We start from the raw sequence: 18,391 nt of genomic DNA on the forward strand, positions 1-18,391 counted from the left end.
CGCTCCATCCTTCCAGGGGCCCCAGCGCCAGCCTGGATCTCAAAGAGGGAACCCTGACTGTGGCAGACGCCACTACCTCTCCCTCAGAATCCTTCTTGTTTTCTATAGTAATCAAACCTTTAACGAAGAGCGTGAGTACAGCACAGGGCCACCAGGCCAGAGACTACATTTCCCAGCCTCCCTTGCAGCTAGGGGTGGTCATATGACTGTGGTCTGGCCAATAGAATAAAAACAAAAGTGCTTGGTACTATTTCTGGGTCAAAAGAATGCTGTTTGCCCTCCACTTTCCGCCCCCTCTGGCTCTTTGGGAAATGGTGGCAACTGCCACAGCGGCCTGAGACCCAGGTCGGAGCCTCATGTTGAGACTGGCAGACTCAATCTGGGTTCTCAGAGGACCACACCTCCACCTCATTTAAGCCATGATACCTTGGGGTCTCTTTGTTTCAGCAGCTGAGTCCATAACCTAACTACACACTGTCTCTTGACTAGAACTGGAAGGCCATGCATTACAGTGATTACAAACAGACTCTAGAGCAGGGGTGGGCAACCCCTGGCACGGGTGCCAAACATGGCACGCCAGTAACTTTTGCTGGCACACGAAACCCTCTCTTATAATCTTCCATTTACAATTTTTTTCTTAATATCGACTTTTTTATTTTTCAGATAAATTCAGTGTAGGTGCATCTAAGATAAATAATTTTACAAAACAAGTTAATCTTCGAAAGTCCCACTGATATCAAAAGGAGTCATAAAGTTTTCTGTTGGACTGTCAGTGTACATGTGTATATTAAAAAATAAATGTATTTTTCATCATCATATACTGTGTTTTTGTCGCTCGAATGAATGTTCTTATTTCTTCAAGGTTCTTCACATACGTACACCTTAAGAGATATCAAGTAGGCGTAACATGTTCTCAAAAAATTAGGGTTGGCACGCAGAAGAATTTTGAGTCAGAGATTTTGCTGGTTTTGGCACGCACTCACCAAAAGGTTGCCCACCCCTGCTCTAGAGTCAGTCCAGAATCTGCTTCTTGACTTACCAGCTGTGGTGCCCTGGACAGTTTACTTAACTTTTCTGTATCTCATTTTCTCGGCTATAAAATGGATACTGGGATCTACCTCACGGAGTTAAGGGCATTCAACCAGCTAAGGTGCAGAGGTCTGGCACAGGGTTCCTGCCTGATGAATTGTTATTTTATGTCCCTACAGTCCTGGTGGGCAGGAGTGTCACTCTCCTGAAGCCCCCCCCACCCCGACTCCTGGACTTGAGCTCTGACAGGAACAAATTCATCCCTGTCAGGCCGCAGCCAGTCTGCACTGGTTCCCTCACCCACCAGCTGGAAGGGACTGAACAGACACGAGCAAATAAGTTTGAAAACAAGCCAACCAGAGGATGTGGAAGCTGTGACATTCTGGGGCTTCTAAGCTCTAAAAATGGATCATTCAAAAAAAATAAACTCAGATTTCTAAGGCTCGTGGGCAGAGAACAGGGCAGACTGCTTCCCCATGCTGACTAATTAATTAAGGGAGGAGGACTTTCAGGGGAGCCTGGGAGGGGGAGGACTCGGGCAGATACATACACTCCCCAGTACCCATGGTACTCCCGTCCCCCAACATCTACCCACCTCAGATCAAGGGGGCCCTGCTCACCTCATCCCACTCCCCGCTCCCCCTTCTCCACTGCCGCCCCCTCCATACCTGTTTTCTTTGCCATTTGGCAACAGGGACGGGCGCTCAGCCCCTGGGCGTTCCGTGCAAACGTAGGTGTTTCTGCGGGTCATCATGCTGGGAGGGAGGTTGTTCTGTGAGAGACAGGGGAGGGGGGGAGTGAGGGCATGAAGGGACACTCCTGACCCCTCACTTTACCTGCTCTGGCCTCCCTCATTATGAACAAGGAGAGGCCTGTGTGTAAACTGATGGTTGACCCTGGACTAAAGGAACCAAAGACAGGAGGCTCCTGGGCCATCCCAGCAGTCCGGGCGGTCACAGGAGGCCCCCGGGGCTGGGAGGTTCCAGGGCAGCCTCGTCCACCTCTCTCCCGCCCACCACCCCTTGGGACCGACCAACAAACTTTTAGAACATATTCACGCTACACGGTGTCTCTGCTTTGCCTTGGCACAGACGGTCTCGTCTGCTTGGATATTCCTCCTACCTTCCCCCTGACTCACTCCTCTGTACATCTGAGGTGTCGCTTCATGATCTACCCCCACCCCCGGCTCCAGCCTGAGTCAGGTGCCGCCTCTGGCCTCCCCCAGGCAGCCTTCAGCACTCGGTGCTGCAACATCTGTTCCCGTGTACGTCCCTCCCTCACGGAACCGTGAGCTCTCGGAGGACAGAAATATCGTACTGGGATTATGTCGCCTCATAAACTGCACTGGGAAGTGAGCCCTCTTCTCTAACTCAGGCTGCTTGCCGAAGACTGGTGTTTTTTATGCTTGGAAGAATTCCGCCTGTTTAGAGCCATCTGGGCCTGGAATTTTCTTGATGGGAAAGTTTTCGATTCTGGAGTCAATCTCTTTAATAAGAATATGCGACTGTTCAGGTTTCCTATTTCTTTTCGCTCAGTTTGGCTCACTGTGTCTTTAAAGGCATTTGTCCATTTCAGCTAAGGGGTCAAATCTACTGGCTTAGAGTAGCTCCTACTACCTTCTTGCCGTCTCTTTATGTTACAGCACAGTCCCCTTTCCATCCCGATATTGGCAATTCGTGTTTGCTATCTTTTTCCTCACAATCAGTCCTGCTCGGGGTCCAGTGCTGTTACCAACCTTTCCAAGAACCAGCCTTCGGCTCTGTTGATTTTTTCTCTGACTTCTATTATTTCCTTCCTTCTCCTTTCTGGAGGGCTAATTTGCTGTTCCTTTCCTCCCTTCCTAAGCTGTGGGTTTATCTGAACACCAACAGTAGCTCTCAATGAGCGCTTACTGAGCCAGACACTGTGTGAAGGACTTTATGTACAAGATTCTCATCTCACAATGACCCAGGCTTTTTAATGAGCTCGTGTCACAGGATGGCGTCCTAAAGCTCAGAGAGGTCAAGTCACTTGCTCAAGGACACACAGCTCATCAGTGGAATTCAAACTTCGGTCTATATGGCTTCAGAGTCCGGACCACTTTCCTGGAACCTGCCTGCACCCTGGTCTCCCACTGCTGAGGGCATCTGGTTCCCCCAGCGGCACCTGCCACTCCAGGAAGCTACAGGAGAAGCCAAGTGCTACACTCCTCAGACTCGTCGGCAGCTCAGGTTCTGGACAGGAATGGGTCCTGCCAACCTTCGCACGCACGAAGCCCCGACTTCCGCTCTCACAGGCCAGGTCCTGCGGCCTTGGCTTGGGCAGGGCCCCCACACCATCTTCCAGGCGCTGGGTGTCACGGGGCCGCTGGCTGAGGGGTGAAGTCCTGGAGTCTCGCACGGCAGCCATGACCGTGTGCTCTGGAATCCAACAAGCTGCCGGCAGCCTCAGGGGGGCAGCTCCTGGTGGGTCTGGCCCGCTGACAAGGTGTCATTCCCACAGGTCTAGGCTTCTGCCTGCTTCTCCAGGCCTTCCTACGATTTTATAAGCACCACACCCTGTTCCCTCTATTAAATCCTCCTGCACGCTGTATGCCTCTTTCGGACACTGAACGCTAATTTACACACTAGCACCAAGCACAAGATCAGAAAAAGAGAGAACGCTCAGCAAATGTTTGTTGAATGAATGAGTGAGTGAACGGATGTAACCAGGAGTCCTGTGTGGTGGTCTGGGGAGCGGGATGGGAAACGCCGAGGTCTGAAAAAATGTGAGCCCAGGGGCACCTCCAGGCCAGGCCTCAGGTGGTCGTACCCGACCCTGCCCCAGCCCCGGCCACTCACAGGGGTGCTCGCGCTGTCCTTCCGCCGCTCCGGGATTTCTGCTTTGTTGGGGTTGTGGGCACTGCTGACCATCGGGCTGGAGGGGGGCAGCCCTCGGCTCCCGCTGCCCGCAGCGCTGCAGCTCGCCTTCCGGCTCGGCAGGCGCTCCTCCTTCAGCTCCGCCTCCCCCGTGCTGGTTGGGCTGCGCTTGGGGTGCAGGGGTGTGGGGGATGGGCCGCCTGGTGGAGGGAGGGGACAGTGAGGGCTGGCATCACCTGGAAAAGCCAGACCCTACACTGGGTGACCCTGGGGACCTCAGCATTCCTCCCTGGGCCATATCTCTGTGTAGGCGACTCTGACAGGGGCTGTCAGATTGACCCGGAAGCTCCAGGTGACCCGAAGCACGCGGAGGCAGGCGATGCACGGCATCATTCTTTTCTTTTAAGGCCTAAACACCGCTTAACAGGCAAATCCTATCTAATAAAAGAGCAATATGCAAATTAACCATCACTCCATCACAAAGATGGTGGCGCCCAGTCCCCTCAGCCCCACCGCTGAAGTGCCAGGCCTGTTGGCCAGGCAGGTGTGTGGGGGGCGGGGGGGCGAGTGCTGAGGCATCGCTGCTGGAGTATCCGGGCCTGTCACCTGGCCGGGGGCCGCGGGGGTGAGTGACAAGGCACGATCTGCTCACTCCGGCGGCCGATCCAGCCTTGCCGCTCTGCCGCCAACAGAGTGTCCCGAGGCAGCAGACACGGGAGGAAGCGAGGCAGCGGACACGGGAGGGAGCGAGGCAGCGGAGAAGGGCGGGCTTTGCTCCCTTCTCTGCTTCACTCCGGCCGCAGGAAGCCCTATTCTTGCAGGAATCTTCCTGCAACGGGCCTCTAGTAGTTAAATAAATCAAGTCATTCCACACAATGGAATTCTATGCAGCCTTTAAGAATGAGAAAGCTCTGCCCAGCTGATGTGGCTCATTGGTTGAGCATCGACCTATGAACCAGGAGGTCTCCATTTGATTCAGGTCAGGGCACATGCCTAGGTTGCAGGGTCAGTCCCCAGTAGGGGGTGTACAGGAGACAGCTGATAATGATTCTCTCTCATCACTGATGTTTCTACTTCTCTCTCCCTCTTTTTTCCTCTCTGAAATCAATAAAAATAAAAAAAATAAAAAGAATGATTATGTAACAATAGAGTGATCTTCAAGACGGACTGGGAAGCAGGCCTACACTGTGCTATCGTTTGCATAAAAAAGGAGAAAAGCGCCTATCTATACATATCTACTATATCACCTTTTTATATATGAATATCTCCAAAGCGCTATCATCTGCATCAAAAGAGGAGAATGTTACCTGTACAGTAAATTAATATGTTAACATAATGTTTATATCTTTGTATGTCCCTTTTCTTTCTCCTTTTCATCTTCTCTCTCTCTCTCTCTCTCTCTCTCTATATATATATATATAGATAGATGCCACACACACATTCATTCACCCAAGGATACTTTTCCCATTGATTTTTAGAGAGAGGGGAAGGGAGTGGGGAGAGGGAGAGAGGGGGAGAGAGGGAGAGAGAGGGAGAGAGAGTGAGAGAGAGAGAGAGAGAGAGGGAAACACCACTGCAAGAGAGACACGTTGATTGGCTGTTTCCTGCACGTGCCCCAACTGGGGCCAGGAATGGAACCTGCAACCCAAGTACGTGTCCTTGACCAGGAATCGAACCCAGACCCTTCAGTGCTTGGCACGAGGCTCTAACCACTGAGACACTGGCTAGGCCTACCTCATTATCTATAGATATAAAAACCTAATATGCAAATAGACCGAACGGTGGAACAACTGGTTGCTATGACATGCGCTGACCACCAGGGGGCGTGTGTGGAACTTGGCGGGTGTCAGCAGCAGGTGGCAGAGCACAGAACATGGCACGTGTCAGCCACAGTGGCTGGTTACAGAAAATCCTTTGCTCCCATGTGCCACGGTCCCACCAGGCGCTTGCATCTACTGCCAGTGCCAGTCCTGCTCGCACCCGCTGCCGGGGCCAGAGCCGCCGCTCGCACCTGCTGCTGGCGCCTGGCGCCGGCCCCTATCACTCGGCACTGTCAGTGGGTGCAAGTGGCGGCTGCAGGCCCTGATCACCCCTCAGGGCTTTTCCACCTTCCCCTGCTCCTGAGGGGTGATTTTGAATCATGACTGTTGCTATGAATAGCAAGTTGTCTAACCTGGTAGATCCCGGGGATGCCAAGTGATGGATGAGCTTCTGTTAATTAAAATAAAATGTCCATAACTCCCAAACTGTAGTTCAAGTGGAAGTAAACGATAACAATAAAGCACAGCTCATACCGGCCCTTATCTCTTGGTGCCATTAATGGGTGCAAGTGGCGGCTTCTGGCCCAGAATGCCCCTGAGTGCTTTTCCACCTCCCCCTGCTCCTGAGGGGCGATCAGGGCAGCAGCCGCTGCTTGCATCCACTCACAGTGCTGGCCCCAATCGCTCCATGCCATCAGTCGGTGCGAGCAGGGCTGGCACCAACCAGTGCATGGGAGCGGCAGCGGCAGCAGCTCCCGCTGGCAGACAGGGGACTGGGGACCAGGGCCATGGAGGGAGGGGTCAGGCGGGGGTGTGGAGGATGGCCTGAGACCCGCCCCTGGGTCTACCACAGCCTTGCAGCCCACAGTTCCTTTCAGGTGCACAAATCTGTGCACTGGGCCCCTAGTATATTTATAAGTAAAACCTCTTCAAAAGAATGTATCTTCAAAAGAATGTATATAATCAATGTATACTCAAATAAACTCTTGAAAGTTTAAAAACAACAAAACAATGTATATAAAACCAGCGACAGTGGCTGCCTCCAAGGAGAACGAATAGGGTGGGGGTGGGGCTCGCAGAAATGTGTTGAACGAAAACTATTTTACTGTTTACCCTTTACGTACTACCAAAATTTAAAGCCTGTGACTATTTTAATTTCAAAAACAAATCTGGCCCCTTAGAATGTCTTAGGAATTTATGGTTTCAGAACCAGGGGATTAAACATGTTCTAGAAGTTCAGTCAGAACTGCTAAATCCTCAGGAACCTTAATGGTCACCGTCCAAGGACAGTAATCTCCATGACGACAGACGGGCACCAACAGACACGGGTACCGTCAACAATCCTTTCCCTGAGAACCCTGGGAGCCCAGGTCTCCACGGGGGCTTTAGGGGGTATGGTGTTGTACCATAGGATGTTGGAGTCACGGCCTCTCTAGCACTTTCTGGGCCAGTCTTGCTATTTAAAGGGGGAGCCCTAGCTGGCTTGGCTCAGTGGATAGAGTGTCGACCTGCCGACTGAAGGGTCCCCAGCTCGATTCCAGCCAAGGGCACATGCCTGGGTTGTGGGCTCGACCCGCAGTGGGGGGTGTGCAGGAGGCAACCGATCAATGATTCTCTTTCATCACTGATGTTTCTATCTCCCTCTCCCTGCCCCTCTCCCTTCCTCTCTGAAATCAATAAAAAATATATTTTAAAAACAATAAAAAATAAAGGGGTGGGGGAGCCCTGGCCAGTGTGGCACCAGTTGGGCACCAACCCATGCCCCAAAGGTTACCAATTTGATTCCCGGTGAGGGCACGTGCCTGGTAGGGTGTTGTGGGCTCGATCCCTGATAGGGTGTGTGCAGGAGGCAGCCGATCAGTGTTTCTCCCTCTCTCCCCCTCCCCCTTTCTCTCTAATAATCAATAAAAAACCTTTAAAATAAAATAAAAAAGCGGGCGGCGGGGGAAGGAGACCCTGAGGAGGGGAATGGCTGCACCGCCCAGAACCACACTGAGCTCTGACACTCCTCTTCAGGTACAACCTGAGTTGGTCTCCAAAACCGAGAGGTAAGGAACGGAGGGCCTGGGAAAAGATAAGGTGAGATAAGGGAGAGAGGAAGGAGAAGCCAAACGGCAGAGGAAGCGAGACACCGACAGTGTCTGCCCTGGGTCCAGCTGCTTTTCCGGGTTCCGATCCTGCCCTGAGCCTGGCTGTGCATTCCTCCCCCAAGGCCGTGCGACGTCCCTGCATCTCTATAAGCAAGTCCTCTCTTCCAGGCGACGGACTCGAGCGGGTTGTTGCTTGCTACCCGAGAGCCTGACCGTGGGGCGGCCATACTCACAGAAGTCGCTGTGCCTGCGCTGGCGGTGGTAGGTGGAGGAGGAGCTCCGCTGCCCTTTGCTGTGGCTGGTGCCTTTGCCGGAGCTTGTCCCGTTGGTGGTGTCGCTGGGCGCCCGCACCCTTGCCAGGGCCAGTGCTGGAGCGCCCCGGTCCCCGCCCTCCTGCAGGAGGACAGACAACGAGCCTCAGCCCATGTTCTCTCGGCCCCAGAAGTCCCTCCACCCCAGGCAGCCCGAACCCCAATGCCCCTGGTGCCTCCTGACCTCAGTCTTCCTGCCCAGCAGGAGGTAGGTGGCGGTCACTTCGTTGTACTTCTGGCTCGTCAAGGCCTCTTTGATTTCTTCCCGAGTGTAGCCCATCCCCACCATCACCTCTGAGAGAGGGGGGTGGAGAGGCGGCTCAGGCCCTCAGCCTTCCTTCCCACACCAGCAATGCCCACTCTCTGGCTGGTCCAGTGCCCACTCCCCCTTCTGCCGGGAGGAATCTCATTTTCCTCGGCAGAACATCCCTTCCCACGCAGGTCACTCAGCGGATGCCTGCCTGCTCCGAGCCCCGAGGGCAGGAAGATGACCCAGGTCTGGCCAATCAGAGCATTCCACCCCCAGGGCCAAACGGACTGGCTCAGGGGCGGCCAATGGGCACCAGCATCGTGCTTTCGGCGGGACGGTAGGAAGTGGCTCTCTTCCTGACGAGGTGCTCAGACCACTAGGCTATGCTGCTGGCAGCTTGCTCCTGACTGAAGGGTCCCGGGTTCGATTCCGGTCAAGGCCACATGCCTGGGTTGCGGGCTCCATCCCCGGTGGGGGGGCGTGCAGGAGGCAGCCGATCCATGATTCTCTCTCATCATTGGCTTTTATTTCCAGCTTGCTCCTGGAAATAAAGCTGCCTCTTGGCAGGTTCCCAACTGCCTCTGAGCACCCGTCCAGCTGTGTCTGAAGGCTGCGTCCCCGCCTGTTTAGTTATGTGAGTAACGTCACTCTTAGGTTAAACCATATTACGTTGCTGGTATTGACGATTTTTAAGCAAACGGCGACTTTGTATGCTTCGACCTCTTATCATCATCGTCATCATCTGGTTTAAGCCAGAATGGCTTGGGCTTTCTGTTACTTGCAACCAGGGAAGTCCTGATTAAGGACCTTCTGACGGTGGCCTGTTTCCTCAGCTGTACAATGGAGGGTTACTGGGTGGCCCCGAAGGGGCTCTTCCAGGGCTAATGCTTTAGGGGTCAAGTGTTCGAAGGTTCTGGGCTGGAGGGATGGGGACCAAAGGAGTGGAGGGTGAGTCACGGGCCAAGGTAGGGATTGCCCCAAACTCGCAGATTGCCGACGGCTGTGCCCACACTCCGGAAGTGCTCCGACATCCGTGTGTGTGTGTGTGTGTGTGTGTGTGTGTGTGTGTGTGTGTGTTTAATATGCTTTTATTGATGTCGGAGAGGAAGGAAGAGAGGGAGAGATAGAAACGCCAAAGATGAGAGAGAATCATGGATCAGCTGCCTCCTGCACACCCCCCACCGGGGATGGAGCCTGCAACCCGGGCATGTGGCCTTGACTGGAATCGAACCTGGGACCCTTCAGTCTGCAGGCCGACGCCCTATCCACTGAGCCAAACCAGCTAGGGCCATTCTTTTGTGTTTTAATAGTCAGAGCTAACATACACCAGCACTCAGTATACGCCGGATATAAAGTGCGGTCTGTAGATTACACTCCCAATTAATATTCATGACGCCCTGTAGGACAGTTCTAGGAATACGCCGTTTTACAGACGAGGAAACAGACGCAGCGAGGAGGAAAGCCACTTGCCCAGGGCCACACCGCCAGGAAGCACAGCACAGGGACTGGCGCCAGACTCTTGCTCCCCCACGGCCTGGCCGAGTTGCTGAGGCACCAACCGGAGGGGTGGGGCTGGGGGGCTCCTCCCCTGGCCCTGGGGCCCGCGCTCGCTGACCCTCACCGATTCGCTTGGTGTCCCCGAAGTCCTCCTCCGGCTCTGTGTATGGCTTCAGCTCCTCACCCTCATAGCCGATATTGATCCATTTGTCTTTCATGATTTGCTGCAGGAATCGGAGCAGGGCAGGGAAGGGGGAAGATGTGTCAGGAGAAGCCAGGAAAAAATACAGGTTCCCACCCCCACGGCCTAGCATCCCAGAAGTGAGGGCTTCCTGAGAGTGAGCACCTCCTCACCCCATTTCCCACCCCCACCCCCCCACTGGAGCCTCCAGATGCCACTTCCCGCCCCCACATCATCTGGGTCCCAGCACGCTGTAATCATCCTAGAAGCTCATTAGCTAATTACTGGCGTGGCAGGGAGTGGGCGAGGCTGCTGGGTTGGGGGGTGCATCAGGATGGGTCTGGGAGCCTTTTCCTGGGCTGCCTGGCTCCCCCACCTTCCGGCCGAGGACCTCAGCAGGCGGGCGGGGAGAGGACAGGTGCAGGACGAGAAGGCAGCCGGGGGGTGGGGGCCGGCTCACCTCCAGGGTACAGCGTTTAGCAGGGTTCAGCACCAAAAATCTCCGCAGGATGCTCTCACAGTCGGTAGACATGTAGAAAGGGACCCGGTACTTCCCCCTGAGGACTCGCTCCCGCAGCTCCTGAGGGGACAGGGTTACTGGGGGAGGGGTCCGCCCGCCCCCACCCCTCACACACACACTCATCTCTCACTTCTGTCCCAGCCCTGGACGAGGTGGGTGAAGCCCCACCACTCCCTCCTGACCTCAGTTCCCCATCTGTAGAATGGGAGTATTGTGCCCAATGCAGCAATTTTCAAAAAAATATTACCAGTTTAAAGCTACATAACTTCTCATTCAGAGGAAACCTTACAGAGAAAGTGAATTCTCTAAGCCAGGTGAGAGGGGTGGCAGGTGAGTTAGCCTCTGGGCACAGTCTCTCTGTCTGTAAACAGGGACCCCAGCACCCACTTCAGGGGCCAGGGAGAGAGTGAGTTTATAGCAGTAAGTGCCCAGCACGCGCTAGGCCCCGAGCAGCCCTATTTAAATATTAGGTTTATAGAAGGGGAGGGGGAGGGGACCCCTGCCCTCGCCCTCCATCCCCGTACCTTCCCTCGGATGTGCCTGCCTGCCCTCTGAAGAGCTCTGAGGCTCTGCAGGTCTCAAAGGATGAGCTCTGGTCTGCTGACCTTTAAAAATAATTTTGTTTTGTTTTGTTAATTCTCACCTGAGGATATTTTTTCCACTGCTTTCAGAGTGGAAGGGAGGGAAGGGGGGGAGAAGAGAGAGAAACAGATGTGAGAGAGACACATTGACTGGCTGCCTCCTGCACACTCCCCGACTGGGGGTGGTGGGTAGGGAGCGAACCCACAACCCAGGTATGTGCCCCAAACTGGGAATTTAGGCCGAGACCCTTTGGTGCATGGGCAGGCGCTCTAACCAGTGAGCAACACTAGCTGGGGCTAAAATTTGTTACAATTTATTGATTGATTTTAAAGAGAGAGGAGGGGAAAGAGAAACAGTTTGTTGTTCCACTTAGTTATGCATTCATTGGTTGATTCGTATATGTACCTTGACTGGGGATCAAACCCACAACTCTGTATGTAAGGGTTAAGGCTCTAATCCAGCGGTTCTCAACCTGTGGGTCGCGACCCCTTTGCCGGTCGAACGACCCTTTCACAGGGGTCGCCTAAGACCATCCTGCATATCAGATATTTACATGACGATTCATAACAGTGGCAACATGACAGTGATGAAATAGCAACGAAAATAATTTTATGGTTGGGTCACAACATGAGGAACTGTATTTAAAGGGCCAGAAGGTTGAGAACCACTGCTCTAACCAGTGAGCTACCCGGCCAGGGCTATGTTGGCCTTTTTTTTAAGGGCTTTGTCTGAGGAGCCCTGAGGCTGTGCAGGAGAAAATGAATCCCACGCTCCATGGCATGGAGGACCAGGGAGAGCCCTTTCCGTGCTCCATAAAGACCCGAGGGAGAGAGAAATGGGGAGGGAGAAGCCATCTGCTGGGGCTGGGGCCGGGGCCGGAAGAGGCGTGTGCCTGGGCAGCCTCCTGGGTCTGCAGATCGTTACAGCCTGAAGGGTCGTGAATATTTCATCATCATGAGGATCGCTTTCAGGGCTCTCACCCCGCGACGCAGGGCTCTAAGTGCTTTCCGGATATTACATCTGTGTTCACGGTAACGCTGTGAACAGGGTCACGATGCCCGTTTTCCAGACCAGGAGCCTGAGGCCCAGTGAGGTTGAGTCACTTGCCCTGGGATTGTACAACCAGAACATGGCAGGGCCCAGGGCCCCGGAGCCTGCACTGTGTGACCACTGCACCGTCCTGCCTGTCACATGGCAAGAGCAGCCGTCGGGCCACTGCCATCACTACCAGAGCTGCCCCAAGCGTGGCGCCTGGCCAGATGCCAGGTCCCGGTGAAGGGCTACACACCCAGTGTGGCTGTGTCTATGGTCACTCAGCAAGGAAATGACAAAGCCAGGACTTGTCCCCAGCTGTGTGTCTCCTCTGCCCAGCAAGGAGGTGACAAGGGCCTGGGGCAGGGGAGCCGCTGGCCTGGTCCCTTGACAAGGTCTCCTGGCGCTGGCCGGTGGCACAGTGGTGGGAGCGTTGTGGTTTAGATTCCCGGTCAAGGGTATGTGCCTGGGTTGCAGGTTACTCCCTGCCCATGGGATGCGGTTCACTCCCTGCGTGCAGGAGGCCGCCAGTCAATGTGAGAGACACATCAATTCTTCTCTCTCCCCGCCTCCTCCCTCCCTCCCTCCCACGGTCTCTGAAAAAGCAATGGAAAACATCCTCTGGTGAGGAGGACCAAACAGAGAGAGGAGGGAAGGTCTCCTGGCTCATGCTTGGGGCGCAGAATGCTTGTTCTGCGACAGTGAGCCCTCTCCTGCCTCAGCTCAGCGCATGCTCGGTCGCTGCTACAAGCTGGTCCCGCAGTCCCCCCTGGACAGAGCGGGAGTCTGACCCTCAGAGCGGCCGCTGCTCAGCGAGACCACGGTGAAGGGCTCCCTCCCCCTCACCACGCGGCCTCTGCTGACGGCCTGTCCTCCGCAAGGACTTCCTGGCCTCCTGACCGTCCTCCGGGGCCACTGTGAGCAGGGCCGGGCGTTTCTGCTGTGAATCCCCACCCGGGTCCAATGGTGAGCACACACGGGCACCCCGAGGCAGGTTCTGCAGGGTAACTGGGCGGAACTGGACAGCAGCACCACGGGAGGAAGGACGTAAGAAGGCGGAGGAACGGATCCCAAGGGAAGGAGGCTAAAGAGACAGGACCAGAGAATGCAGCCCGGGGGCTGCTGGAGCAGAAAGGGGCCACCAAGGATGTTCCTGGGACGACCGGTGGAATCGGAGCACAGACCCTGGGTGAGGCCGGGACGCACCGTCGCTGGATTTGCTGAGAGTGAAGGGGACGGGAAAGGCCTGGTCTTAGGAGACACCTGCTGTACGTCACCTTTTAGGGATAAAGGACATCCTGCCTGCAACTAACTCCCAAAGGTCCCATTAATAAGGAGGGTGGCAATGACACGCCGTGAGCACATGGATACAACAACTGCGGCCGATGCTAGCGACTGGCGCCTCTCCTGAAATTTGTTCTCGCCCTGCGACCTTTCTGTAGACGGGCAATGTTTCAGAATAAAAAATTCAAAGAGAAAAGAAAACCACCGCACTAGAGCGTATCATACCTCTGCACTTCCGCACCTCCTCTGAGTCTCAGTGTGTGAAATAATACGTCGCGCTTACTTATTCGGTTTTTGGCCTGGCTGTGCTGCTGGAATGTCGGTCCACGAGGGCAGGGTTTTTTTGTTTTAAGGGCACAATTCAGTGGTTTTTAGTGCGTTCTGAGTTGTGCAATCATCACCACAATCTATTTTAGACCATTTGATCACCCCAGAGAAACCCTGTTCTCCAACTTCCCCATCCTCCCCAGCCGCAGGCAAACGCCACTCTGCTTTCTGTCTTATGGACATTTCACAAGAGCGGAATCACACAACGCGTGGACTTCGGTGACTGGCTCGTCCCACTCGGCGTGTGTGCAAGGACGGCCCCTGGTGTGGCACGTGTGAAGGCGGCGGCTCCTGCCTCTCTTGTCCACACAGTATCTGCAGCACCCAAAGCAGCCTGACCAGGGACGTGGGCAATAACAATGGACTGAGCGAGCCAGGATTTGAACCCCAGCCCGCCAGCCGCAAAGGCCCCGCCCTGAACCCCAACACAGCACGGTCCATCTGGGAGGCCCTGCCTGACCCCGCACTGTCACATGACCTCAGGCCAGCCCGCCCCTGTGCACGGGAGCGGTGTTGGGACAAGGCCCAGAGAGCTCCTCCCAGGAGAGTAAGACCCCGCGCCACCCCGCCCAGCACCTTGAGGTTGTGCCCGTCGAAGGGCAGGGAGCCGCTGACGAGGGTGTACAGGATGACGCCCAGGCTCCAGATGTCCACCTCCGGCCCGTCGTACTTCTTGCCCTGGAACAGCTCCGGGGCGGCGTACGGGGGGCTCCCGCAGAACGTGTCCAGCTTCGAGCCCAGCGTGAACTCGTTGCTGAAGCCAAAGTCGGCGATCTTGATGTTGGCCTCGGCGTCCAGCAAGAGGTTCTCGGCCTGGGAGGGAAGGAGAGGGCCGAGGGTGGGCGCGTGCGGTGGACAGGAGCACGGGCGCCCAGACTGCCTGCGGCCTGGCCCTGACTCCGTGTGACCCTGGGCAGCGACTGACCTCTCTGGGCCGTGGTTTCCTCCTCCACAGAACGGGGATAATCACAGTCCCTACTTCAGAGAATCGAGTGAATCTGCATAAAAGGCCTAGAACAGTGGTCGGCAAACTGTGGCTCCCGAGCCACAAGTTGCCGACCACTGGCCTAGAACGATATTCTGCACCCGGTAAGCGCCATGTAAATTTAGCTATCATTGCCCACGTGGTCTGCAGAGCTGGGGGTCCTCAGGCCCACGCCTGCCCTTCTCTGAGCCTCAGTTTACCCAGCAGAAACTAAGATGAGACTGACTATTCAAGACCCATAAAAATGAAAACAACCATTTTATCTAACACTCATTACACACCCACTACACACCAGGGGCTGTGGACTATCATTTACTTTATGAGTGGCTGCATGACACCGGGTTAAAGAGGACAGATTCTGGGAGGACCTCGGTGTCAAATGCCATCTCCGCCCTCACGCTTGGTGTCTGGGAGGGAGGAGAGGGCCGAGGTGGACGTGTGCGGTGGACAGGAGCACGGGCGCCAGACTGGGGTGGGCTGCCAGACTTCTCTGTGCCTCCGTTTCCCGTGTAAGCTGAGGATACCACATCCCCTGCCTCAGAGGCAGTTGTGGGGTGAAGCATACTGCACCCACCATGGTGTGTGGGACACAGTCGGCACGCACACATCTCCGTACAGTTAAGGGTTTGGTCTGGCTTTGGCGGCACGTGTTCCTGTAATCGCCATTCACAGTCGAGGAAACGGGGGCTCAGGGAGACGCCTCATGTCCACGGCAAGACGGCGGCAGGGATGCATCCAAGAGGCCTGGCCCCCCGCAGCCGAGCGGGGAAGGAGCCGCAGCACCTGCCTCTCCCGCTTTGTGACTAAACCCAGCGCACAATACCCACCTTCGGTGTGGCCGTCCCAACCTCAGCCCTGCCCGGGCCCAGGCCTCTCTCCCTCCTGCTGTAGTTTGGAGACCCCTTCCCCATCTCTGACCCAACAGGGGGATAAACCATCTCAGAGCCTTCCCCAACCTCCACCCAGCTCTGAGGTGGCACTGCCCTTTGTGGCGTTTGGTGAAGCTCCGCTGGACGCCCCTGGTCTGGTCTGGGCTGGGCTGGGTGGTCCCTCTGGGGCACTAATCAGATCCTGAAATCCAATTGTTAGCCACTTCCAGGACCCTCCACCAGGGGGCGCGCCTCCTCCAGGCTGATCGTCACCATCATTGTTACCCTCACAGGGCACCTTAGAGGTGGGGGCTCTGAGAGTAGGGGGTACTTCAGGGCAGCACAGGGAGAAGAAGGGGCTTTAAGGAACTTCTCCAGCCATTTGACAGTGGAATTTTACGTTTTTTGAATCTGATAATAATTTTAAAAGTTGGGCTTGTATTTTGTACATCTTTTTCCATTTCATTTATTGTACTTTACCAAAGTCCCTGTCCGCACCGGATAGGGAAACAAAGCTGGCCCCTTCTGAAGAGCCTTGAGAAGCCCTCCTTCAAAGCACAGGGCCTGGCACATGGTAGGTGCTCAAGGAATCCGGCAAGCCGACTCTATTCGGGGCACACAAACGTTTCTCTCTCGGGTCTAAGACGAGAAGTCCTGAGATGTGGGGTTCTCTCGGGTGGGAGGTGTGGAACAGGGACCCCGGGACCCGAACTACGAGGGGCTGCCCCTACTCGGCCGCTGAGGCCCCTACTCGGCCTCTGAGTCCCTTCTCCGCCGGGCACTAGCCGTGAGGGTTCTCCTGCAACGTCCTTCTCGAGCCCGAAGATGCCCGGGAGGTGAGACCTGGAGGCAGGGTGACTGTAGGGCTTTGAAATCTCAGTTCTCAAAGGTTCCCGAATGTTCTAAAGTCTGGCAGCCAAGGCTCTGAGTGACGGACTCTCTCTCGCCCAGTGTCCTTGTCACCCAGTGTCCTTGTCTGGGACACACGTAACCGCGGCGTCTAGGACACTCTGTTTCTTCCTCTTTGTTCCTCCTGACCCCACCCCTGACTCGCTCCCCGCTCTGCTGGCCTTGCTTTTGCCACGAAAGGCTTGGGACAAGGCTTGGGACGAAGGCCAGGGCCCTGGGTGCTGAGGGAGGAGCCTGTGGAGAAAAGGTGGACTGTGGAAGAGGGTACAGGCGAAGCCCGGGGGACCGGAGGGGGGCTGAGCTGGGAGCTGGTGGTGGGGAGGGGGGCTCACCTTCAGGTCCCTGTGGACAATGTTTTTCTGGTGACAGTAGTGCACAGCCGATACAATCTGGGGGAGAGGAGGGAAGGTCAGTTACCTGAGGCCCCCTGCCCCCCAGCTTCCCTCAGGGACCCTGTGAGCCCACTCACACGGAGGCTCTGGACCCAGGCCTCCCCGAGACCCAGGCCGATGCAGCACTTGCATATCCCATCGCCCCGACTCAGTCACAGCGGGAAACGCTGCGGGACCTGCAGACACACACCTCCCCTCGGGCACCCAGCCCTCACCCGCAGATATCAGGACACCCTCCCGGCAGCGACATCGGAGCAGCACACGGGGACTAGCCCCGCCTGACTTTCACGTCTGGACACATGCATGAGGAAGGGGCACACCTGCAGGTGGACCCGTGGTCCCCCACACCAGGGCTGAAGCCCCCCACGTCCCAGGGAGCTGTGTCAGGACTGCTGGACAGTCATGGGCTGACACCTGCACTCAGATCCCTGTACCCATCAAACCTACACCTGCTAAGCACTTGGCTGCCGGGCACCCTCACATCTGTATTCCCTCTTACCCACACACTTGGGCACCCTCGCACCTGCGTGTCTTTTCCCAGCACCCCGACATCTTCACACCTGCATGCCCTATTACTTACACCCCATTGCCACATACACCCCATTGCCACATACACCCCATTGCCACATACACCCCATTGCCACATACACCCCATTGCCACATACACCCCATTGCCACATACACCCCATTGCCACATACACCCCATTGCCACATACACCCCATTGCCACATACACCCCATTGCCACATACACCCCATTGCCACATACACCCCATTGCCACATACACCCCATTGCCACATACACCCCATTGCCACATACACCCCATTGCCACATACCTGGACAGCAACACCTTCTTATCTACCTGGACATCCTTACACCATACACTCTTGTTCACCAACCTATATACCCACACCTGCCCCCCGCCCCCATACGCTCAGGCTGCATGCACACTTTTCCCCACACATCGACACACTTACAAACCTGGTTCTCACACATCTTCAAATCCACACTCCTCCACTCACACCTCGGCACCCTGGCACCTCCAGGTCCCTTTAGCCACACTTCCACACCCTGGGCACACCCTCGCACCCACATTCCTGACACCTGCACACCTGGCACCGTCCTGCCTGACTCTCTCACCCACTGAACTGGGCACCTGCACAGCTACATCTGGATATCTTCACACCTGGGCATCTGCACACCCATGGACACCCAACTCTCTACCTTCACCCCCACCCCCCCTCCCCCGCCGTCATTGGACAATCCGGATCCACGCCCAGCAATCAGACTCTCGTCCCCAGGGACCCCACCCAGCCCCACCCACAGCCGTAACCCCAACCTGTCGGAACTTGGCTCGAGCTTCCTTCTCCTTCATGCGGCCGTGTGACACGAGGTAGTCGAATACTTCTCCTGCAGGGCAGAGGCCAAGGGGGTGAGGGTGGGGTGTGGAGGGGGTGCAGGGAGCAGGGTGGGGCGGGGAGGGCCTCACCAGCACTTGCATATTCCATCACCAGGTACAGCGTCTTCTCAGTCTCGA

The 18,391-nt window shown here is 55.8% G+C and overlaps 1 protein-coding gene across 1 annotated transcript in view; it reads right to left on the reverse strand.

Annotated features, from left to right (window-relative positions):
* The window catches only part of MARK4 (MAP/microtubule affinity-regulating kinase 4), a 27,007-nt gene that overhangs the window by 4,899 nt on the left and 3,717 nt on the right, over window positions 1-18,391 (reverse strand). The window contains exons 5-14 of the mRNA XM_015561198.1: window positions 18,344-18,386; window positions 18,194-18,264; window positions 16,796-16,852; window positions 14,277-14,513; window positions 10,416-10,535; window positions 9,899-9,998; window positions 8,212-8,321; window positions 7,950-8,109; window positions 3,849-4,066; window positions 1,698-1,801 (exon numbers count right to left, since the gene is read on the reverse strand). Of these exons, the coding sequence (XP_015416684.1) occupies window positions 1,698-1,801; window positions 3,849-4,066; window positions 7,950-8,109; window positions 8,212-8,321; window positions 9,899-9,998; window positions 10,416-10,535; window positions 14,277-14,513; window positions 16,796-16,852; window positions 18,194-18,264; window positions 18,344-18,386 (1,220 nt within the window). The remainder of the gene's footprint in view (window positions 1-1,697; window positions 1,802-3,848; window positions 4,067-7,949; window positions 8,110-8,211; window positions 8,322-9,898; window positions 9,999-10,415; window positions 10,536-14,276; window positions 14,514-16,795; window positions 16,853-18,193; window positions 18,265-18,343; window positions 18,387-18,391) is intronic.

The sequence above is a fragment of the Myotis davidii genome, unplaced genomic scaffold (genome assembly GCF_000327345.1).
Source record: "Myotis davidii unplaced genomic scaffold, ASM32734v1 scaffold796, whole genome shotgun sequence".
Classification (NCBI taxonomy): Eukaryota; Metazoa; Chordata; class Mammalia; order Chiroptera; family Vespertilionidae; genus Myotis; species Myotis davidii.